Consider the following 24,957-nt stretch of genomic DNA (forward strand, 5'->3'; position numbering starts at 1 on the left):
GTGCAAAGGTTCAGGATGCCTTCAGGGCCCCACTGAGCATGTGCAAGGGTCCCAATTCGAATAGTTGAATCCCCATGGTATGCACCGGTGTGGGAATACAATTTGCACTCACTCCACTTTGCCCGAATCCGCATCACGTAACTTCCTTCAATTCGGAAGGGCAACAGAACAGCAACCAGGTATGAAAATACATTTTCGTTATCACGTCAATGCAAATGATCCAATCCGCAAAACCCCCAGATCTGAGCTCGTCTGATAAACGCCTTTATATAAACTGCAGATTTGGCATAATCTGCTAAGATTAAACATTTTAAACTCCCATTCAATTCATTGGGAAGGTTGAATTCCATTCTATGTTTATCTATGATCCATCACCTCAGGGGCCCTAGCATGTTGAGAAGTGGTAGACAAATGCCACAAGTCAGCTAGCAGTTAGTCGCTGAAACTTTAAAGTGCACAAATTTAAATGGAAAAAGCCATGTGTGTTGCACCTGCAGAGTGAATGAAATGAAGGACATATTTCCCAGCTTGACCTGATTGATCTGGTTGTGTCTGTCTTCTTCTGTCCTCTGTAGCACTTTTTCGTGGGGGTGAATGAGCTCAGGTTTCTCAGTGTCCCTACAATTCAGCAGTAGACACAGGCAAAGTGATTAATCCAAATAGAGACTGTATAAATTTCAGTTAATAAATAAAGAGTAGATTCAGAGTGGAACTAAATGGTGGTAGAAGGAGTGGATTTCTCCCTCCCCCCCTTCTATAGTATTCAGGCATAAGCACATTTCTGTAATTGGCTGCCATGATGTGTGGTCATGGACACTAACTTAGATGGCTTAAAAAGAATGATAGGCATGTTCATGGCTACTAGTCATGCTGGCTATATGGAATCTCCATATTCAATAGCAGTTTACCTTTTTGTGGATGGAGTAAAAAAAAGAAAAGGGAGATTTGTGATTTAATGGAGATATTTGATATGCCAGATAGGGAGCCAATGTTGTGTTGTGATTTGAGTGCTGGACTAGGATACTGGGAGAAAAGGGTTCAGATCCCTGCTCAGCCATGGAAACCCACTGGGTGACCTTGGGCAAGTCACACTTGGCCAGAAGAAGGCAAAAGCAATCCCACTCTGAACAAATCTTGTAGATAGGCCCAAGGACAAAGACAAAATGGATGCTTGGAGAGGTGAATCTAATCCAACATGGTTCTTAGCATTCAGGCAATCTTTATGGATTAGTACAAACAGAAGCAGAAAATCAGACCCATTGCGATACGGTTTTGTTGCTTGAGGTGCGACAACAATTTATGTCCCTTCCAATGACAATGTGCAGAGTGCCCCAAAGCAGCTATTTTGGACCCCTCTCTCCATCTCTGGCAAGAAAAGTACAATAGTGAAGTCAGAAACTATTAGAGGATTTTTCATTATACCCTAAATATGCTACCTCGAGCAGCTGATAGGGTCAGCCTTTCTTCAGATAGTCTAGTAAAGAAAAAAAGAAACCAAAGAGGAACATGGTTTTGCCAAGGGATCATACCCATCAGTATAATTTGCCAGAGAGAAGAAAGCTGAACTTAACATGTCCTGTCCTGACTAGAAGCCAGTGGTTCTCAGCCTTTCATTGTCCAAATATTGTTGGACTTTGCCTTCCCAGAATCCATGACTATTGGCCATGCTGACTAGGGATTCTGGGAGCTGAAGTCGAACAATATCTGGGCACTCAACTTTGAATATGAAGAGGTCTTTCACTTTTTGGCAGGAGTTTGTGGACATAGATTATGGCCTGGTTTGCGATTTCTAACCCAGAAGTGATCTTTGAGCAAGGAGAGTCTTATTTGTTTCTGCTCCTTGAACTGCAGCCTTCCTGAGAGGCACCTAGCCTTCACAAGCTTACTATGACTTTTCTTGTGAGCTGGGAAATGTGTCCCTCTCACCACCTGCCTTGGCTCCAGCTGGAAGGGAAATAGCAACAAGAGCAGGAAGCCAAACTGTTCCTGTCCTTGGTTTCCGGTCACTGCTGGGCGGGAGTTCCTCAGGATGGCTGGGTCTGACACAGGGAGTGGTGCTTAGTCAGCAAGACCTGTGGACTAGGGCTGAGCAATGAAGAAACAGTAATCTGTAGGTGAAAATCAGGAACAAAGAGGCACGGCTGGATGCCAAATGCTAGGCTGGAGGACTGTGTGCGTACAAGTAGGATTGTTCTGGAATATCATTTGGACTTAAGGTGGATCAGGACGGGGGAGGGGGGGTTTGAGGTGCAGAATCATAAAGGTACAGTGCCAGAAGAGACCACAATAAGCTTATCTGTTCCAAAGGCTTCCCTATATCAAAATTTACCATTCCCAAATAGGGTTGCCAGAGTAAAAACTGATTTCTGTACCTTTAATGGTGGTGTTGAAGAGGGAATTTCACCACTACTACTTGTCAGAAAACCAGATAACAAGTAGCACCTGCTGAAATTTCTTTTTCTATACAGCCATTAAAGATACAGGAGTCATTTCCAATTTTCACTCTGTCAGCACTAATTCTCTCACAAAGTCACAGGGTATTGGCCATCTGGATTATAACAGTCAATGGCACTGAGAACAGAAAGGGCTAAGGTTTTAGTGGCCCACAAAGACAAAGAGTAACAGGGTGAGTCCAACACATTTTGTTGCCAGAAGTGAACGAGAACCATCCTCCCTTCAACTGCATCACACCCTAAGCTAGGACAGTTATTTTGGCAAGAATGAGGCAGAAATCCCATAAGCACACTTCCTTATCACTGGCAGTAAAAAAAAAAAAAACACATTAATATCAAGTTAATAACTAATGATTTGTTGCTTTTCTATGATAAACAAAATCCACAGCCTGAGGCAGTTGCCTCACTCTGGTTAATGATACTGCCCTTGTGGAATCTCTTTAATAAAACACACCCAAACCAGTTATCTGGGCACATCAGTTGTGCATCAAAATGGAGCCCCACTTCAAGCCCCCGCTGCTGGGAAAGTTGAACATTCATTTTATTGGCGGCAGGAGGGACTGGACAGGATATTTTTAATATGGTCTGTAATATGTCTTCTGATATTTGGTTGTTTAGGTTGAGTCTCCCTTATCCAAAATGGTTGGGATCAGAAGTGTTTTGGATTGGGGGGGGTGGGTGTTTGAATATTTGCATATACATAATGAGATATCTGGGAGATGAGACTCAAGTTTAAATATGAAATTCATGGATGTTTTTGTATATATGTTAAAAACATAGCCTGAAGGTAATTTTTTACTTTTAATAATTTTGTGCATGAAACAAAGTTTTTGTACACTGAACCATCAGAAAGCAAAGGTGTCACTTTCTCAGACACCCATGTGGAGAATTTTTGATTTTGGAATTCCAGAAAAGGAATACTCAACCTGTATAATTTAGAAGTCATGACCTTCTCCTTTTTCTTAGCAAAGGACTTATCATTGGCGCTTTCCAGACCGCCCAAAAGGGTGGTCTGCCGGCGTCTTCATTTGCTGCGCAGAGCAGCCTCAGCGGCCAAACCGCGTGACTGCTCCGCACAGCAAAAAGTGGCTTCTTTTTGCGGCACCATTATGACACCGCAAAGCGCCAGTGGCGCACTTGCAGCGTGATAATGGTGCTGAGACATGCGGACGCTAAGCGTCCGCTACGTCAAGATGGTGGCGCCCATGTAGAATGGGCGCGCCATTTTGTACGTGCTCGGTGCGTACTAGGGTTCTAACCCGAGTACGTGCTGAGCACGTACTTTTTGCCCGTGCGGAACGGGCCAAAGTCATCTTAAAAGAGGCAGGCCATAGTACAAGACATTCTAACATGGCAAGAGAGTGAGGATCATTCTGCGTACATTATTATTTTGGATTATTTCTTTTAAAGTGTTTGCAGTTCTTTACAAACTGTGATTTTGTAATAGCAAGACACAGGTTTGTGTTTATTTGCATATCATTTCTCTCCTGTACACAGCAGGTACAGTATATTTAAGCAATTTTTAAATAATATTTCTGGTTTGAAAATTACTCTGATAAATGGGCATGTATACATTTATGAAAAGTTGGAACTAAATATTGTAATTTGAATTAAAGAAATAACAACAACTCCACAGTGTACCAGAGTAGGAAAGACTGTGGAGTCCATTGCAATTACACAATTATAACACTATGATTCTACTTTGACTGTCATTACTGCCTCCTATGGAGTCCTGGGATTGGCAGTTTGGTCAGAGGTACCAGAGGAGAATTCTATGGCTGTGGATTTCAAATGCCACTCCCTCAATTGTCAATCCTGGGTTTCTATAGGATGGAACCATGGCAGTCAAAATGGAACCATAGTGCTATAATTCTGTAGTGTGAATGGACCCCGGGGCACTGGTCTACCTGTTTGATGAACTGTTCAGGTGTTCATTGCTAATAGGCAAACTTAAGGCCCCACGTCATCAGTCTAGTGTGGTTCCTTATCTTTGGTCCAAAATACACTGCAGAAATAATCCAGTTTGAGACCACTTTAACTTCCCTGGCTCAGTGCTAGGGAATTCTGGGAACAGTAATTCTGCAAGACATTTAGCCTTCTCTGTCAGAGAGCTTTGGTGCCACAGAATTAAACTACAATTCCCAGAACTCCCTAGCGCTGAGCCAAGTTAAAATGATCTCAAACTGGATTATTTCTGCAGTATATTTTGGACTCTAGAATGAAGTTTTGATAATACAATCTTTCAAATGGAGTGCTTCAAAACAAGGTTTCTACAGATACCTCTGTAGAATACGACATGTGTGGGAAATATGGCTACTGGAATTTGCAGCAGTTTGGGTCAAGAGAGAAAGAGAAGGTTGTGTTTTACATAGTGCTGCAGATTAATTTTATTTTAATAATGATCTTTGACATGCATTTCTTCAGTTCCAAAAGCAGCTCTAAGTTGCCACATTAAAGGAATCAAATATTTTCAGCCCTGTTTATATGGCCGTCAAAAATCGATCAGAAATGTTGTAGACCCATTATTGCAAAAACGACCCTCTAAGGTGGTTCAGTATTATTATTCCCACATTGCTGATGGAAAGGCAGGAGTTAAGGCTAGGCAAAAATAGATTGCTTCCATGGGAACACATTCTAGAATAGTAGCACTGGTTAAAGAGGGAATAATTGTGGTTTAGGAACATATGTAGCTTAGGGGCTGTGCAAACCAGCTGCCCCTTTTCCAGCCAGATCAGGGCTGCAGCAACTGCACGCCACGGTCCCGGTCTGACCTTTTCAGGGCACAAAAGGAGCCACAAGAAAACACAAAAAGGGTGTGATAGCCGCCGTGGCATGACAGAAGTAGATAGTTGGAGGAAGGTCACACACAGAAGTAGGGAAACCAGGGAACATTCTGTAAGCTTACAGCTACAGAATCGATTTCAATCTCTCTCTACTATCAAAGATGATGAGGAACAACAGCAGGGACAAACCTCAGGGACAGAGCAGGGGACCCAGAGAGCTCCACCAAAGGGAACGGCCGCTACTAAGCCTCGAAGGAGGCGTGTGGTGGTCATCGGGGACTCTTTGCTGAGAGGCACTGAACCAGTGGTTTGTGGGCCTGACAAGATGTCTCGGGAAGTGTGCTGTCTCCCTGGGGCAAAGATCCGTGATGTGACAGAGAGGCTGACAAGACTGGTCAAGCCCACTGACCATTACCCCTTTCTTTTGGTTCATGTGGGAACCAATGATACTGCAAGGCATAGCCTTCAGAATATCATAAGGGATTATGAGGCTTTGGGTAGGAAGTTGAAAGAGGTGGATGCACAGGTTGTCATCTCCTCTCTTCTCCCAGTCGAAGGGCATGGTACAGGAAGGGAGAAGAAAATAGCGGATGTAAATAACTGGCTCCGTAGATGGTGCCGCCAAGAACGATTTGGATTCTTGGACCATGGGCTGCGGTTCCATGAGGAGGGACTTCTGGCAAGGGATGGGTTTCTAGGGCTGCCATAATTGTCCACTTTTACCAGGGCAAATGTAGGACAAATTCAAGACCAAACTGTAGGGCAACTGCAGGACAAAACTCAGCTCAAAATGTAGGACATTTAAGGTCCACCATTTTTCTTCAATGTCCTACATTTTGGGCTGAGTTTTGTCCTGCAGTTGTCCTACAGTTTGGTCTTGAATTTGTTCCACATTTTGTCCCTGGTAAAAGTGGACAATTATGGCAACCCTACATTTTTGCCAATAGCCTCAAGAATTTGATCAGGAGGGCTTTAAACTGAGTTATGTGGGGGAGGGAGACAGTATTCTGGAAGGCAAAAAGGCTGGAGAAGATAGTCAAACTGACAGAGAGGGAATAAGACAAACAGTGCAAGGGCCCAACAGTGGGAAGAAAAAGAACTTGGACAGGCAGCAAGGAAAGGGAACACATGGTCTTAGATGCCTCTACACTAATGCACAGAGCATGGGAAATAAGCAAGATGAATTTCAACTCCTAGTACAACAAAGCAAATATGATATAATAGGCATCACTGAAACCTGGTGGGATGAGTCTCATGATTGGAATGTGGAAATAGGGGGGTATAACCTTTTCAAAAGAAACAGGCCAAATAGAAAAGGAGGAGGAATAGCCCTATATGTCAGGGACATTTACACCAGTGAAGAGATCCAGGACATCAATCCTGGAAGCCAGGTGGAGAGCATCTGGATAAAAATTAAAGGGCAGGGAAACAACAAGGATGTTATGGTGGGAGTCTACTACAGACCCCCAAGTCAGACGGAGGAATTGGATGGTGCCTTTCTAGAACAGATGACCACACACTCAGAAAGGAGAGATGTAGTAGTGATGGGTGACTTCAACTACACTGATATTTGTTGGAAGTCAAACTCAGCAAAATCCTCAAGGTCTAGTAAATTCCTCACTTGCCTTGGAGACAATTTCATGGTCCAAAAGGTGGAAGACGCAACAAGGGGATCAGCTATTTTAGATCTGATTCTAACCAACAAGGATGACTTAGTTAATGGGGTGCAAGTGGTGGGATCCTTAGGTGGAAGTGACCATGTTCTCCTGGAGTTTGTTATACAGTGGAAAGGAGAAGCCAGGCATAGTCAGACACGCATCCTAGACTTTAGGAGAGCGGATTTCAGTAAACTTAGAGAAATACTGGGGGCGATCCCATGGTCAGGAATACTAAAAGAGAAGGGAGTTCAAGATGGATGGGAGTTTCTAAAAAAGGAGATACTAAGGCACAAATTAAAACAGTTCCAGTGAGAAAGAAAAATGGGAGGTGTTGCAAGAACCCAGGATGGATGACCAAGGAACTTTCAGCTCAACTAAATTTTAAACGGAACATGTATAAGAAATGGAAAAAGGGGGAAATCACCAAAGAGGAATTCAAACAAATAGCTAGCATGTGTAGAGATAAGGTCAGAAAAGCTAAAGCGCAGAATGAACTCAGGCTTGCTAGAGAGGTTAAGAACAACAAAAAGGGCTTTTTTTGGATATGTCCGCAGCAAAAGGAAGAAGAAGGAAACAGTAGGGTCACTGCGTGCAGAAGATGGCAAAATGCTAACAGAGGACAGAGAAAAGGCAGAATTACTCAACACTTTCTTTGCCTCCGTCTTCTCAGAAAAGGCAAAGGGTGCTCAACCTGAGGATAATGGAGCAGAGGACAGAATAGGGGAATTCCAGCACAGAATAAGTAAAGAGATAGTAGAGGAACACCTTATTAATCTAAACGAATTTAAGTCTCCGGGACCAGATGAGCTACATCCAAGGGTATTAAAAGAACTGGCAAATGTAATATCGGAGCCATTGGCAATAATCTTTGAAAACTCCTGGAAAACAGGAGAGATCCCAGCAGACTGGAGGAGGGCAAACGTTGTCCCCATCTTCAAAAAGGGGAAAAAAGAGGATCCCAACAATTATCGTCCAGTTAGTCTGACATCAATACTAGGAAAGATTCTGGAGCAGATCATTAAACAGAGAATCTGTGAACATCTAGAAGTCAATGCCATAATCACAAAAAGTCAACATGGGTTTCAGAGAAACAAGTCATGCCAGACAAATCTAATCTCTTTCTTTGATAAAATTACCAGCTTGGTAGATGAAGGGAATGCTGTGGATATAGTGTATCTTGATTTCAGTAAGGCCTTTGACAAAGTTCCCCATGACATTCTTGCAAACAAGCTTGTAAAATGTGGGCTAGACAAGGCAACTGTTAAGTGGATTTGTAACTGGTTGACCGGACGAACCCAAAGGGTGCTCAACAATGGCACCTTTTCATCCTGGAGAGAAGTGACCAGTGGGGTCCCACAGGGCTCTGTCCTGGGCCCAGTGCTATTCAACATTTTTATCAGTGACCTGGATGACAGAATTGGAAGCATACTTATCAGATTTGCAGATGACACCAAATTAGGAGGAATTGCTAATACTCCAGAGGACAGGATCAACATTCAAAATGACCTGAATAGACTAGAAAGCTGGGCCACAGCAAACAGAATGAACTTCAACAGGGAGAAATGTAAGGTACTGCACTTAGGGCGAAAAAATGAAATGCACAGATATAGGATGGGGGACACCTGGCTAAAGGAGACAACATGTGAAAGGGATCTAGGAGTCCAAGTAGACCACAAGTTGAACATGAGTCAACAGTGCGATGCGGCAGCTAACAAGGCCAATGCGATTTTAGGCTGCATCAATAGAAGTATAGTGTCTAGATCAAGGGAAGTAATAGTGCCACTCTATTCTGCTCTGGTCAGGCCCCACCTGGAATATTGTGTCCAGTTCTGGGCGCCACAATTCAAAAAGGACATTGAGAAACTGGAGCGTGTCCAAAGGAGGGCGACTAAAATGGTGAAAGGTCTGGAAACCATGCCCTATGAGGAACGACTTAGGGAGCTGGGGATGTTTAGCCTGGAGAAAAGAAGGTTAAGAGGTGATATGATAGCCCTGTTTAAATATTTGAAGGGATGTCATATTGAGGAGGGAGCAAGCTTGTTTTCTGCTGCTCCAGAGACTAGGACCCGGAACAATGGATGCAAACTGCAGGAAAAGAGATTCCACCTCAATATTAGGAGGAACTTCCTGACAGTAAGGGCTGTTCGACAGTGGAACAAACTCCCTCGGAGTGTCGTGGAGTCTCCTTCCTTGGAGGTCTTCAAGCAGAGGCTGGATGGCCATCTGTCGGGGATGCTTTGATTGTGATTTCCTGCATGGCGGGGGGTTGGACTGGATGGCCCCTGTGGTCTCTTCCAACTCTATGATTCTATGATTCTATGACTTTAAGGTGCTCCTTTGGAGCTGCATTGTGTAAACACAGCACCAGAGGAAGTGCCATGGCACCACACGCTGTATGGAGTGACAACAGCATCATGCCACCATGGGGATGGAGTCGAGTTGTGGGTCGTATGGATGCCACACTCGGACTCTGCCCCCAGGTTGGCCTTAATGCCTGGTCTGTACAGCCCCAAAGTCTCTGAGTAGCTTTAGTTAAGGGACTATCTCCACCTCCCTGTATCTAATACAATGTTGCTAAAGATCAGGGTCTTCGTGCCAGGATGTGTAGTTCTTTATCTCTGAGATACTAGTCTACATTTTAGGATTTGGTAAGAATAAACAAAATATAAAGTACATGAATTGCTTTGTTTGATTAGGAAATTCTGCATAAACATCCAATATTATTATTGTTTTCATTTTTGACACAGGGCTTATTACCAAAATAAATACAGTAAAGAATAAGAGTGCTAAAAGTGACTTCAAATTATATATGGGGATCTTTGTGGCAGTTATGAACGTGTAAACTAGAGTTATGGTCTCATGACTTTTTTGTATTCATGAATCCCTGTGTAGACCTATGTTTAGGGGCTACGTAGGGACCATTGAAAGTCCCTTAATTCCCACTAACTGGGCAGCAGCTGCTGTAATCAATGGGTATCTGTTCCCCTGTAGGTTGGAATCAGCTGGCTGGAAGTCCCTCCTCCATGAGTGATTTCTGGCGCTTGGGGGAATTCAGAAAAGGTTTTTGGTTCTGCCTGTTGTGGCAGACATCACAGGGCAGAGTGTTTCCTGGCTGACAAGAGAATGGACCCTCATTGATTGTGGTGGCTGCTGCCCAGCAAGTGCAGTAGTAGTAGTAGGGGATCGGTACGGGGTTCACTGTGTAGTGCCATAACTGCAGTGGTTATGCGTACATAAACCCCCAATGGGATTCTGGCCAATAATAGCAATTAATGAATCGCAGGAGGAGCTCCAGCAGCCAATGATAAAGGTTTGCATCTGCAGTGTTTGTTGAAAGCATAAATCCTTTCTATCTTACAGGAATATAAAAACACATGGCATTAAACATTATAATACAAGGGACAAAATAATCATGCCACAGTGTCTGTTACACATGCACACTGCAAAAGTATAAATAATTGTATGGGTTGCCCAGTTCAGCAATTTGTGAATTTGAGTTTTAACTTGAAACAAACAAGTGGACAAATTCCTGGTCCTTAAGGATTTGAAAATTAGCTCGTAAATATGTGGTTAATGTCTGGTTGAACTGTAGTGACAGAGACACAGGGGAGTGCATGTGATGGTAAAATTGCTGAGGAGGCTGTCCAGTACCAACCTGGTGCCATCCAGCTTTGTTGCAGTGCAGCTCCCATCATTCTTAGCTTAGACAGCCAATGACCTTGGAATTGTATAGCCTCTTAGAAAGAAAAAAAGCGTAACTGGGATTTAACAGTGGGCAGGAGATGAGACAGCATTCAGGGAGTGTCTCTTGGGGTGAGAACAGGAGTGTCACTTGCAAATATACAAGAGTGTCCTTTTGTTCCTTTGTGAAATAGCTGAGGGTGTTGTGCTTGCATGCAGACAAGCCCTAATCTCCTACAGACAGTCCACGTGCCCTTGATAAAAAGTTTTTCTGACTTGCTTTTTCTTTTCTGTAAACAACTTCCATGTCTATTCACACTCAATTCTTTTGGAGCTGCAAGAGATTTCAGAACTACAGACCAGTGTAGGGGCATATCAGGGATTTTAAGAGCAGCTGTTTAATTTTTTTTTCACCCTTTACTTTTCACAGCCCTGTGCACACACCAGGGAGTCATGGATCAGTTGCTTGAGTCATCTTGTAGCTCTGTTTTCTCGGCAGGCAGCCATAGAGTGGCATCTCCTCTGCTCCTGCTCATCTCATAATATAGACAGACTGTTAGATAGTTTGCATTGAGCTGTGGGTGGTGATTTTTTTTTATTTTTTCCAAAGCCTATGATGGATGGATGAACTGATTAGTTAGTTATCTTTATACAGTATTTTGCAGTTCCTACAGTGATCTCAAAGTGGCATACTTGGCTCTTTCCCTCCCTTACCTTATCCCCACAATAGTCTTGTGAGGCTGGTTCAAAACTTGAAAATACAGACTGTTATGATATGCAGAAGACTGTCATAACCAAGAAGTGGTAGAATGATGGTCTGAGTCTCCCAGCATCATCCTACCACTCTTTGGCTATAGAAGGCTTCAGAATAGATTCATTTTTTTTAAAGTAAGGTTCCAGTTTCTGGATGGGTCAGTCTGAGTGATCAGCTCAATGTGATTCAGTGAGTTTGGTGGGCTTTAACACAGAACAATGTCTGCATTCTCACATGTTCTGGGGACATTTGCTGCTCTCTATGAAAACACACACATACTCCTTTTATCCAGTCAGGTTAACAGAGACCAGATCTCTGGTTTAGGTAGCAATATTTCTCCAGATCTTGGGATGAGAAATCTTCCTGACTAGAGCCTTTTTACTTTGGGATTGTTTATATGAAAAAACATGTGCTTTGCCACTTAGTTATGGCTGGAGGATGCAAGCATGAAAGCAGACTCATTTGTTGCAGCAAAGTGAGTGCATGCCCACATCGCCCCCCCCTGCCCCCCATACCCTACTGCAGGGAGGATTAGACTTGCCTTGGGCAGCTTCTCCTCCCACCTCTGTGTCCCTTAACCTTCAGCAAATGTGTTGAAGGCCCTAAAATAGCAGCCACTGGACTCAGACAGGAAACACACTGGGGGTGGAGGCTGGAGTGCAGACAGGCAGGAAATGGGCCGGCTTAATTTTCCTCTGTCCCAAAGAGACTGAGGGAGAGAAAAAGAGAGAGAATGAACAAGCATATGCTCACTTTCAGGGGCCACAAGATTGATGAAATCACATTCAGATGTAGCTGCTCTGGGAAAGAACCACACACCCGCCGAACAACCAAGTTCCCATTGATAAAACCCTCCCTTGTTTCCAAGTGTTCTCTCTCTCTCTCTCTCCTCTCTCTCTCGCCCCCTCTCCCTCTCCCCCTCTCCCTCTCCCTCTCTCTCTTCCCCCCCCCATTGTTTAAACTATTTTGAGGTGTGTTTGAATTCTCTCCACAGATGGATGGGAACTTGGTGGATGCGTCAGATTTGCACAGATATAAACATAGAGAGACACAGACCATAGACAGCACATACATACAATATGCCCCTTCCCTGCTTGCATCAGGAACAGCTGGATAGAGCGGCATCTCCCTCAGATGTCTAGGGAGGAGACTCTCCCTACCCTGCTGTCAAAAGATAAAGCTGTGCCAATGGCAACTGGGGATGCCGCAATCTCTCCACAACACACATTGGGTGGGCCATAGCTGCCTTCTCTCTGAATTTATCATATTCTCCTGTCTCCTCTGAACCCCATCCAGTTTGTCGACATTATTTCAAAAAGCACAGAGCCTCCAGACAGAACGTCCTCCTTTAAATGAGCTGAGCATGATCGGTGTTGTGTAGAGTGGAGGATTATGAATGCTGCCCTCCATGTGTTCGTGTGTGTGTGTATGTGTATGCACACGCACCTTCCAGTTGACTGTTGATATATGGCAACCTCATGCATTTGTCATAGGATTTTCTTAGGCAAGGAATGCTCAGAGGTGGTTTTGCCACTCCTTTCCCCTGAAAAAATCACCTGCCTGGTATTTGTTGGCAGTCCCCCATCCATATACTAACCAGGGATGATTCTGCTTAGCTTCCAAGATCAATGGGATCTGGCACTTTTAGGGTACCTTCACATAGTGTCCCTTAAAAGTGGCTTAAAGGCATTGTCAGTCACTTGTCATAGTGTACATGCTGTTTTCCTGTGCCCTGCTATTAGATTTTTTGGGGGGAAAGAAAAAACACCCAAACCTGTTTACTAGAAATGAAAGTGGAGCAAGTAAATTCCCCACAAGAATTATTTCATATGAACTTTAATTCTCTGAGAGATAGGGATGTCATCTCTTTCTAAGATTTGGAACTTGTTGTTCAGAAAAGCAACTTAGTCAAACTCTGATCTTGAGCTTTTACTAAGCTTGATGGATTCCTTGTCTGCCTTTGATTAAAAACCACTTCATCCCCACATTCTTTCTGGACTTCCATCATCTCTGCTCTACTACATCCCTTGGAACAAGGAAGGGTAAGACATGGCCTTCTGATTATTGTTGGATTTCAGCTCCTTGCTTTCCTCTCTCTTACTTTTGATGGCTAATACTGTAGTAGCTGCAGTCCAACAATATCTGGAAGACCATATTTTATGCACTGCTACCCTGTACCATCTTTATGAATCCTTTTGTTCTTTTCTTCCCTCTATTGTCTTCCTTCAGAATATTCTGATCTTTCTTGGGAATTAAGGCTGGACAGATGAAGATTTCTTGAGAGTGTACGAAACAACTGACATTTCCATTCATTAGGCCCAAACCACAGCAGTGGTTTGTTAATTATACATATATAGGATCTGTGTGTATTCATGTTTGTATGTTTGTATTTAGCCTGTTACAGTAGGCCCACTGTATCCACAGGGTGTTGGTTCTGGGACACTGCACAGATACAAAAAAAAGTGATTGTTCATGTCCTCTTATATAAAATGATATAGGGTAGCAGTGGTAAGCCCTGGCTGCCAGGCAAACATTCTTCGGGCTCTCCCACCTCCAGAGAGCCTGCAAGCCGCCTGCTCCTGCCTTGCAAACAAACAAAGAAGATGCCAGCTACAGATGCTGGCAAAATGTCAGGAATAAACTCTTCTAGAACATGGCCACATAGCCCGAAAAACCCACCAAAAACTAAAATGGTAGGTGTGGTGCTTCTGCTTGTTCGCTTGTGGCACAAGCAGCTGACAGGTTCCCCAGAGATGGAGGAGCCCAAACAATGAATGCCTGATGGCGGGGGCTTGCCAACCACCTCCACTGCTGCCCTGGGGCAGTATTGGGTTGTGTAATTTGAATACGTGGTTAGCTAAATCTGTGGATCCAGAGCCCACAAATATGGTGAGTCCACTGTACTTTTTGTGCTGTTTCACAGTGCTATTCTATGCATATTACAACGTTAGCCAAAATGTCTCCTAACTCTAGAAAGGCTATTGCAATGTAGTGTTGTTGGATCTGCTCTTGAGGATTTCTCATTTACTCTATTGACTGGAATTAGTTACATGAAATGTGGGTTGGGTGCACACTTCTAGTTGATGAGAGTTACATTATACTTAGAGCAATTAAGCCCAATATTTTCTGCATGGCTGATTTAGTGTGTACAACGTCAAGTATTTGGAAGAAGGAAATTGTCCTCAAAAAGCCAATTTGGTGCCCTCCAGATGAGTTGGACCAAATGTCCATTACCCCCAGCCAGTATTCCCATTGGGCATCATGAGCGAGGAGGATGGGCCATGTTAACTGTAGGCAAAGGAAGCTGTATTCTAACACATCTAGGAGATGCAAGATGGCAGAAGGCAAAGCTATGTTATTTTTAATGTAAACAAAGTTATATGCTAATCTACTAAGTTATGTGATAATGTACAAATCTTGTTGTCTTTGAGTAATAAAGCATAATGTTTGTTCTTTCTTTTGCAGATGGGTACGTGAGTTTCTTAATGATGAAAACAAAGGCTTGGATGTGCTGGTGGATTATCTTTCCTTTGCTCAATGTGCAGTGATGTAAGTTTCTACATTTTCTCCACAGTGTCCTAGATTGTCTTGCCTTTTCTGCACTGTTTAATCCTTGTGCAGAAATGAAGTGCTGGGCACAGTGTAGGTGCTGTATAAATGTAAAACAGTGTCAGTGAGATTTATACGAAATGATGATAATACTTCTTACAAATATTGTAACTGTGTTGTGTTTACAATGGCTTTTTAGGGTTGCTTATTTAGGACTTCGTTTTATGCAAGGGATATTAAATTCATTCAGATACTCAGGCCAGCAGAAGTGTCCAGATGGTGGTGTTTTCAGTGTTTTGCCATTTTAGGTCTCTGGCTGGTGACCATATCTTTTGATTAACCTCCTTTCTTCAACTCATGCAGCAGTCATCAGCTCAGCTGCTTGGAGCTTTTGTGGAGATGGTCAAATCTGCAGTTGCCAGTTGCATCTAAAGATTTCTGAAACATGTTGGACCTTAATTAATTTTTGACACTCCTGAGAACCATTTGTCTTCTGTTCTTTTCCATGTTTTATGCCTTTGTCTTTTGGTTTTGTGTTGGCCCTGCAAAGAGACTCCTGGGAAGATCTTAATAATCAAGGGCAGAGGTTCATGTGCAATGAGGGCTGTTGCTAAAGTACCTCGGTCCTGATTTGCACTAATAGTAAAAACAAAGTTTGAACTGGTCTTGTAAATAGTCTGAGAGCCAATGTAGTTGCTTTAAAACATGACAGGTGCAAAAAGCAGTATAGAAATTACTTCTGATGAAGTACCCCCTTGGACAATAAGCTCCTCTTTTAACAAGGAACTCTGACCACAACTAGTCCAGAGATCTTTCGCAAAACAGTGACTCTATCCAGGATTCACATGGTCTTCTTGGGGTATATCCTGGGAATCAAGCTCTCATCTGGATGCACCTTAGTGCAAATACCATATGTAAGCAAACACTCATAGCTGCAGACCAGGTTATGCAGATTTAGTTGTTCAGAGGATCTTGTCTAGCATAGTGCAGATTGTACTGTTCATTGTGCATCAATGTACATCAGAGGTAAAGCTGGCCTAGCACTTAGTGCTGGCAAAGAAAATGCACCTAGACTCCTTGTTCCATCCTGAGTTGCTTTGTGCTAAGATTCTGCTTTGGTAGGAAGATTTGAGTCTCTGTTGTGTGCCATGCTGCTGGCTTGAGACTAAAGCTGTCCCCCCTCCCTTGCTGGGAACCCAAAGCTTGAACCCTCTGTGCAGCTTCTGCTCTAAAGCTTCTCTGTGTGTGTGGTGTGTCTGCCCTTTAGGTTTGATTTTGAGGGTCTGGAAAGTGGCGAGGATGGAGCGCTAGAGAAGCTGAAATCCTGGAGCAGGTCCATAGAGGATCTGCAGCACCCCAGCACCCTGTCCGCTCCCTACGCCAACAGCCTTGCTCGCTCTGCGCGTCAGTCTGCTCTCCGGTATGTATCTCTGTCTGGCTGGCTGTGTCTTCCAGTCTGTACCCTTTTTGGATGTGCCATTGGTTGTAGTAATAACCCTTCTCCCCAACTCCTGCTTTCTGCCCTCCAGGGGATGCCATGTGCTGATCTCTTCACCCCACTCCCATCCTTCCCCCCTAGAGGCTCTTCTGGAGGTAGCTGGCCATGTCTTCTCTCTGCTCCAGGCCTTGCCCTTTTGCCATGCTCTCTTTTGCCTGTCTTTGCTGGGTCTCCTGTTCTCTCTTTCTCTATCCTTGTGACCTGGGTAAGTATATCTGTACTGTGTAGTGAACTATGTACACTCCTAGGCTAACATAAGAGGCCTCTGGGCATGAAACTGAGGCTAGGAAGGCTTCCAAGAAACACATCAAGCACTGATGTGTGAAGGTAAGCAGGTGGTCACAAAAGGCCATTAAATGAGTAGCCCAAGGGTTGCTTAGTCCCAATAAGGAAGGTGGTGAAGGGAGAAGCCTGGGCAGAGTCAGCCAGCTTTATGAAACCAAGGAGAATGAGACCACTAGGCCTCTTGTATCACATGGCCCTGGCTGAGTGAGTAGGAGGAGGTGGAGGTTTTTCACTTAGGCAGGAGATCTTTCTGGAAAACTACCATAATGGTGGAAGGAGACAAGCACTGTGGGTCCCCTGGCCTGGAATCCTCACAGTCAGTGGAAGCTAACAGCTTCCAAGGCAGTGGAGTGTGTGTGAATCTATTCTAGGTTGTAGCTTTTAGATTTTCTAAACTTAGTTTCTAAGGCTGCATCTGCATTACAGAACTATTGACACCATATTAACTGTCATGGCTCCATCCTGTATAATCATGGGCTTTTGTAAATTGTTGTGGCTCCAGACCTCTCTGGGAGAGAAGGCTAAATATCTCATAAAATTACAAATACCAGAATTCCATAACATTGAACCATGGCAGTTAAAGTGGTGTCAACCTGGATTATTTCAGCAGTGCAGATTCAGCCTAGGTTGTCTGTTTTTAGGGTTTTTAAAAAGGTTTTAAGAACAATACAAAGTGATGAGCCCTGTCCCCCAAATAGGCTCAGCCCCTTACATAGTTCCCTTAAAGTCTGGACTAAAACTCAGAGCAAATTCACTGCTTATTGACACAGGACCTTGAGATACCTCACACCGGACAGCCAAGGCCTTTAAGAAGCGCTGGGAAAAATACCATTGTTGGACTAAAACTTCCAGAATTCCCCAGCCAGTCTGGCCAGTAGTAGTGCTGACTAGAAGATTCTTTGAGTTGCATCCAAAAGGTCACATCTGGAGAGCATTGGGTTGAGGAAGGTTAGCTTGAAGGCTAATCATTTGCTTTGATAGGTGAAATAATTAGAGGTTTTTTTAAAAAAAAAACCAATGGAACCCCAGCTTTGCATCCTTTGCACATATTCTTTAGGAGCGGAGCTCTCTTTTCTCTGTCTTGTCTTTGAGCCTTTCAGCTCTCTCTCATACGTACCTAGATAGTGCTATAGATACATGATAACAAACCTTTTTGCTTTCCCCGGAAATGAAGGTTTTAGTCCCTGTTGGGGTGCATTTTCCACCAATAAAGATCTCTTTTGCTTCAAAACTTATAAAATATTTCTTTGTTTTTGTTTTGGTTTCAGGAGATGAAAGCTGAAATGATCTGTCTGAATGAGGAGAGGAAAGTCTGTGTGTATATCATTTGACAGCTAAAAAATCCTCTCACAATATCCATGACTCCTGGAAGTTACTCTAAAAATGCGCAGAGCCTGCTGAATAAGTGTGAGGGTGCTTCCAGGCAAAGTTTTTAATGTCCAAATGCCTTGGGGGTTTTTTGTTTTTGTTTTTTTTGTTTTTTTTTAACTGAATACTACTGAAGGGTCCAAAGACATCTTCCATTTGTCATGCATCTGTATTTTCCCACTCCTCCTTTCATCTTTTTTCATACTGGGGGAAAAATACCGTAAGGAAGGAAAGGCAGACTAGCTACACAATGTTTTTTGACCAGAAGTTCTAGCATCTGGAAGCATCCGTAGGCTCAAAAAAAGAAAGCCAGTGAGCATTGCTGTCTTCCTTTTGCCAAAGAGCCATGCTGATCTTGGGTAAATCTTTGCCAGAAACTGGTGGTTTTAATTACAACTCTCCCTTCTTGTTCTTAGCTGTGGCTGTGACCTCATCATTGGCAGAGGGCATAATTCCTCTTTGGCCTTTTCTCCAGCCTATTACTAAACACAAAGATCTCTTTTTGCCAGATACACCACCCTTCCTAGCAGGAAAGCCCTGAAGAACTCGCGGCTGGTGAGCCAGAAGGATGATGTCCACGTGTGCATCCTGTGCTTACGGGCCATCATGAATTACCAGGTAAGATAATGTTGGCAGTGTCCGAAAATCAAACCTTAACAAATGAGACCAAATTCTTCCGTGGCAGGGTCAACTGCTAAAAATGCCAGTTTGTATTGATTAGAGCCTGGGGAAGTTTTGGATTTCCAGAGACCCCCAGCCAGCACAGAATTCTTGGAGTTGTAGTTCTTACTAAAGTTAACTTGCAGCCTGGACTGCACCCAAAGGGCCTAAAGTAGAGAACAGCAATATAACACAAATATAGATAGACTTGTGCATAAACAGCTTGAAAATATTAAAATAAAAATATATAAATTCTGAAAAGTAAACATGATTTTGCCATTTTATGTAAGGGACACCATTTTAGTATCCATTATATTTAATGGAACTTGAGCATCCATGGATTTTGGTATCCATGGGGTCCTGGAACCAAACCCCAGCAGATACCAAGGGCCCAATGTACTTTTAAATCTCTGAATTAAAAAAAAATTGAACCCTGATCTTCAGAGTTGTCCTATGTGCAAATCAGTATACCATGCTGGCTCTCACCAGGTTATTTAGAGGAAATCGTAAATACTTGGAACGACAACTGATGAATGTTAAGGAAGGGAAAAAAAACAGGTTATCGTAGAATATTAAGAAAACAAAATGACTACAGTTGGTTCAAATAACGTTAACATGAGTAACGAAGAATTGAATTAAAGATTTCATATATATTAATCAAAATGGAGACTGCAGACAAGAAATCAGAAGACTACTAAGACTTGGAATGATAGCCATGGAGGAACTAGATAAGGTCCTCAAGCGTAAAGACATATTAAATTCCAAAGTCAGAATCATCCAGGCCATAGTTTTCCCGTTATCTATGTGTGGGTGTGAAAACTTGATGGTGAAGAAAGCTGACATTAAGAAAATAAGCTGATTTGAATTCTGATGGAGAAGAGTTCTATGGATATCATGAAGAAATGAATGGGTCTTAGAAGAAATCAAGTCTGAATTTTCACTAGAAGCAAAGATGACTAAACTGAGGCTGTCATACTTTGGACATATCATGAGATGATGTGGCTTATTGGAGAAGAAGATAATGCTGGGTAAAGTGAAAGGCAGTAGGAAAAGAGGAAGTCTGCATTACAGGTGGATTGATTTAATCAAAGAAGCCATGGTCCTGCGTTTGTAAGACCTAAGGAAGGACAGTTGATGACTGGAGCTCTTGGAGGTTTCTCATTCATAGGGCATTCATAAGTCAGAATCAACTTGATAACAAATAGTAATAACAAAAACAGGGGTTGGAGGACATCAGAGATAAAACACTGCCTTAGAGGCTTGAGCAAACATTTTCAGTCATGAGGTCTAGAAACCTGCTCCATTTTTTAATACAGCATTTTCAGAATAATCTTTTTATCACAAAAGAGACAAAATGGGTCTGTTTTTATTCACTGGTATATAGTAAGTTCATTATATTAACATTGTTCTACAGTTTTCAGAGAGGTGGCTGTGCTAGTGAGTTGCACACACTCTCTGATATTTAAGCTGACATGTTTATACAGGGTAATAGTAAGTAAGTAAGTAAGTAAGTAATAAAATTTATTCGGTCATTGACCAGTATAAAAACAAAATCACACAAGCAACATATCAATGTAACAATAACAAATTAAAATATAAACTGATGGTAGACTGTACGTGTACAGTATCAAACAGTTCTTTCTACACGGTAATAAAATGACCATTTGACAGTTGAGGGCGCAGTTTACAAACAATATAACAAAATTTAGCCACCTTAAGGGATACTGTAGAATCATTGTTGTCCAATAGGAGGCGTAAATAAAAGGAGTCAGTTTTGCCTGGGAATTTACTCAGTAGTGGGCTAATCAGTTGGTGACGAATGTCTCTATAGAATTGACAATAAAGGAAAACATGCTCATTGGTTTCAACAGCGCCCGAGCCACATCGGCAACAATGGATTTCAAAAGGTGTTTTTTTAAATCTACCTTCTTCTTTGTGGTCTCTGTGAATCACACAAATGGGTTATTTCTGCGCATACGCAGCAAATTCGGAAACTTCCAGAATCTCTGGGCAGAAAGACATGTAACTTTCTGCAGCCTCTTTGCAACTTTTTGGTGGTAGCCCCGCCCATCCCGTATATAAGGCCCCTGGTGGCCTGCTCCTCTTCAGTTCCTTCATTCCGCCGCATTAGCAGCTCGAGGAACTTCGCTTTCTTTGCTCAGTACAGAATCTCTGACCATTCCTTTAACGGACTTTTGACCCCAGACCGGACTTGACCACTCTCTTTGATTGACAATTCGGCTTTGTCCAACTTCTTCCACGGCTTGACCCGGACTGGTAACATTTTTTCTTCAGCGCCATGGCTTCTTTCAAGCAATGCGCTAATTGCGGGGTTAAGATACCCATGTCAGATGGACATGATAAATGTGTCCTTTGCCTGGGAGAGGGCCATATCCCCGGAACCTGCAGGCACTGCAAGGCTATGACAGCCCAAGCTTTAAAAAAGCTCAAAGCATCTCTATACGAGAAAGCCTTTCGCCCCGCACTCCCCGAAGCCCAGCCGGAGACTTCGGACGCACCAAAAACAAAGCCGGACAAGGCTTCAAAGAGGGCTCATGGGGATAAGCAAAAGTCCTCCAAAGTGTCCAAGGATGGCCGTGAGCCTAGGAAGGCTAGGTCAGCGTCTCCGCCGCCTAAGACCAGGTGCAGGGGTCCTCCGAGTACCGTGTCGGTGTCCCCACCAGATTCGCGGCCTGTGGCGACTCCAATCCCGGAGCTCGGCTCTAGTTCAGCACCATTGGAGCATAGAATCCTAGTCTCATCCCATCTCTCTGTCCAGGACAAGGACTTAGAGATAGTCAACCTGGGTGACTCGTCTCAGTCCGAAGGAGAAATTCCAGACTCCGACGTCCAACTGTCGCCACAGAGACAGAGGCAACTCTCCAGATCACCATCCCGCTCTAGACGGGATAGGACCTCCCCATCCCGTTCCAGACGGGACAGGTCCCCGCCTCTACCAAGAGATAGAGCCACTTTGGGAACGGAAGCTGATGAAGCCCTGGAGAGGGACTGTCGTGACCGTTCCCCGATAGTTGACTTTCAACCGGATAAAGCATTATTCGACACTTATCCAGACCTGATCTACGACTATCACACAGACCAATACCTATTGCCGGTTAACGCGGACCACCTCCGTCGCAACATTCCGGGTCCTACTAGAGTGAGGCCTCACTCTCCACAACACCGAGACATCCCAAGAGACCCGGCTAGACATCGCTCCCCTACCAGGGATCCGTCACCCTTAAGCCACAGGGACAGTAGGTCCCCCTCTGCCTCACATTCTCATTCGGCTTCTCCATCTATACAGCTGTACGCAGAACAATCCCTAGCCTTTGGGGAACCGGATGCTCCGTCTCCAACCGATGACATCCGGTCCTTTTCTGACAAGGTGATCAGGATGGCCGACGCCCTCAAGCTGGAGGTCACCCATCCAGAGGATGATGCCCTCGATCCGGTGGAACGTCGGATTTATGGCTGTGCTCCCGCTCCACAGTCCTTGGCCTTTCTACCATCCTTAGAAAAGATTGCTAAGAGGTCATGGGATACACCGGCATCCATCTCCTCTACTTCAAGGAAGATAGAGAACCTGTACAGGGTCACCCCTTCGGGGCCATCTTGGCTGTTCAACCATGCCAAGTCCAATTCAGCCATCATTGAAGGTTCTCAAACCTCCTTTGCCGCTCATCCTTCCTCATCCCGCATGGATAAGGAGAGCAGGAAAATTGACGGCTTAGCGAAGAAGTTTTATGCTTCCGCTGCACTGGACATAAAAATTGCCAACTACGCAGCATGTATGGGGGGCCTATGTCCAACTGCTGATGGAAAAGATGGACCCGATCATCAGTGAGCTCCCTGATGATAAAAAGAGGATCATGTCAGCCATCCAAAATGAAGTCCATTCTATGGGAGGTCAGCAGATAATTTCAGCTAGACACTCAACTGACTGTTCTTCCAAGATCCTCTCTGGCTCGGTAGCTCTTCGCCGTTGTGCTTGGCTACGCTCGTCTGACCTGACCCCACAGGCCAAAGCAGCCATAGAGGACATGCCGTTTGACAACTCCGGCTTGTTCAATAAGGAGACAGTTGAAAAGCTGAGCTTCCGGTACAGAATGAAGACAGCTGCCAAGAAACATGGCATGTCAGCCTCTACCTCCAGACCATCAAAACAATGTTACAGTGGCCAACGGAGCTGGTTCCATCATGGTCAGCAACGCTTCCACTATCCCGAACGGCAGTTCCAGTCCCAGGACTCTACTCACCAAGGTGGGCGTCCAAGGTCTCCCTCCCAACAAGACCATCGCCAACAGCCTCAAAACCACTACCAACAAGGCTATAAGAAGAAAGATACTAGAGGCAAGAAGAGATTTTGAAGTATTTCTGCGCACTTCGTCATCTCTCCAGCTGATAGCCTACAGCCCTTTTATAACACCTAGGCATCCATCACGACGGACTCTTGGGCTCTCAACATAGTTCGAAGGGGTTATGCCCTAGAGTTTTCTGAGCTCCCTACCACCGGAGCTATCATTACCACCGTCCCCTTGGACACCCTTCTCGACGAAGTGCGCTCGCTCTTGGACAAGGGCGCTGTCGAGCCTGTACACCCCACTCAGGCTCGATGCTGCTTCTTCTCTATATACTTTATTGTCCCCAAAAAGCCTGAGGGCCTTAGGCCTATCTTGGACTTGCGTGCCTTAAACTCCTTCATAGTTTACAGACGCTTCAGGATGGTAACTCTTGCTTCTATTCTGCCACTCTTGCAGAAGGATGCCTGGTTTGCCACGCTGGACCTGAAGGACGCCTATTTTCACATCGCGATACGAAACGATCATCGCAGATTCCTCGCCTTCACCATCGGACCGGACTTCTTTCAGTACAAGGTCCTTCCGTTCGGTCTGTCTTCAGCGCCGAGGGTCTTCACAAAGTGCATGGCTCCTGTCGTTGCTTATCTTCGTCAGCAGGGAATCGTAGTCTTCCCTTACCTGGACGACTGGCTCTTCACCGTGCCGTCGAGAGAGTCCCTTCAGCACCAGATGGACTTTGCCCAAGACCTACTGGCATCATTGGGGCTCCGCGTCAACCGCGAAAAGTCACAACTGACTCCGTCCAGACGGATCGATTTTATAGGCACACTACTGGACTCAGAGTCAGCCAGAGCTTACCTCCCAAGGTCCAGATTTCAAACCCTGTCACTCACCATACGAGCTTTCCTCCGATACAGACATCTACCAGCCCATGTGGTACAGGTAGCAATGGGACATTTAGCCTCCACAACCTTTGTTACACTGTGGGCAAGACTGCGTCTCAGGCCCATACAGTCTTGGTTCCTCTCCACCTTCGATCCGGTGAAGGACCATCCGGACAAGATTCTCACCATCCCGAGGAAGGTCCAAAGCTCACTAAGATGGTGGCTCCAACCAGACAACGTCTGCTCCGGCATGCCCTTTACTCCGCCTCAACCAGAGATAACTCTGACAACAGATGCATCTCTACAAGGGTGGGGAGCCCACGCATTGGGCCTCACCGTCAAGGACAAATGGACTCACACGGAGTCAAGCCTACACATCAATTCACTGGAAATGTTGGCGGTGGAGAAAGCTCTGAGGGCCTTTCAGACTCTTCTCTCTGTCAAGGTGGTGCTTCTCTTAACGGACAATACCACAACCATGTATTACCTCAACAAACAGGGAGGTACAAGGTCAAGGACACTGCTAAGCATTACGCTTCGGATCTGGGATTGGTGCATACAGCACAGCATTCTGCTTCAGTGCATCTGGTGGCATGGAGGATTCGGCGCTAGCCTCTTTTCCTCCTGGTGTCTGCAAGGTCCTCCGAGCGGCTCAGAAACCGTCCACCCAGAGGGCCTACCACTATAAATGGGACAAATTTGTGACATTTCTCAGCAGCAAGAACATTTTATTGTCTCAGGTATCTCTTGCCAATATATTGGAATTTTTAATGTCTTTGTCAGACCCTCCTCCAGTGACTTAAGCTTGCTAGTCTAACCCATTTGTGTGATTCGCAGAGACCATGAAGAAGAAGGACAGGTTGCTCACCTGTAACTGTGTTTCTTCGAGTGGTCATCTGCGAATTCACACAAACCCACCCATCCTTCCCCTCAGTGTCTGCTCATTTGACAACACTTGTTGCCGCGCTGTTTGCGGCTCATTCGGAACTGAAGAGGAGCGGGCCACCAGGGGCCTTATATACGGGATGGGCGGGGCTACTGCCAAAAAGTTGCAAAGAGGCTGCAGAAAGTTACATGTCTTTC

The 24,957-nt window shown here is 44.4% G+C and overlaps 1 protein-coding gene across 8 annotated transcripts in view; it reads left to right on the plus strand.

Annotated features, from left to right (window-relative positions):
* The window catches only part of FMNL3 (formin like 3), a 160,626-nt gene that overhangs the window by 81,301 nt on the left and 54,368 nt on the right, over positions 1-24,957 (plus strand). For 7 of the 8 annotated variants that reach the window (XM_042449794.1, XM_042449795.1, XM_042449801.1 and 4 more), the window contains exons 5-7: positions 14,795-14,878; positions 16,146-16,298; positions 18,539-18,647. In XM_042449794.1, coding sequence (XP_042305728.1) covers positions 14,795-14,878; positions 16,146-16,298; positions 18,539-18,647 — 346 coding nt within the window. The remainder of the gene's footprint in view (positions 1-14,794; positions 14,879-16,145; positions 16,299-18,538; positions 18,648-24,957) is intronic. The other variant, XM_042449796.1, reaches the window with a different exon arrangement.

Source organism: Sceloporus undulatus, chromosome 2 (assembly GCF_019175285.1).
Source record: "Sceloporus undulatus isolate JIND9_A2432 ecotype Alabama chromosome 2, SceUnd_v1.1, whole genome shotgun sequence".
NCBI classification, from domain to species: domain Eukaryota; kingdom Metazoa; phylum Chordata; class Lepidosauria; order Squamata; family Phrynosomatidae; genus Sceloporus; species Sceloporus undulatus.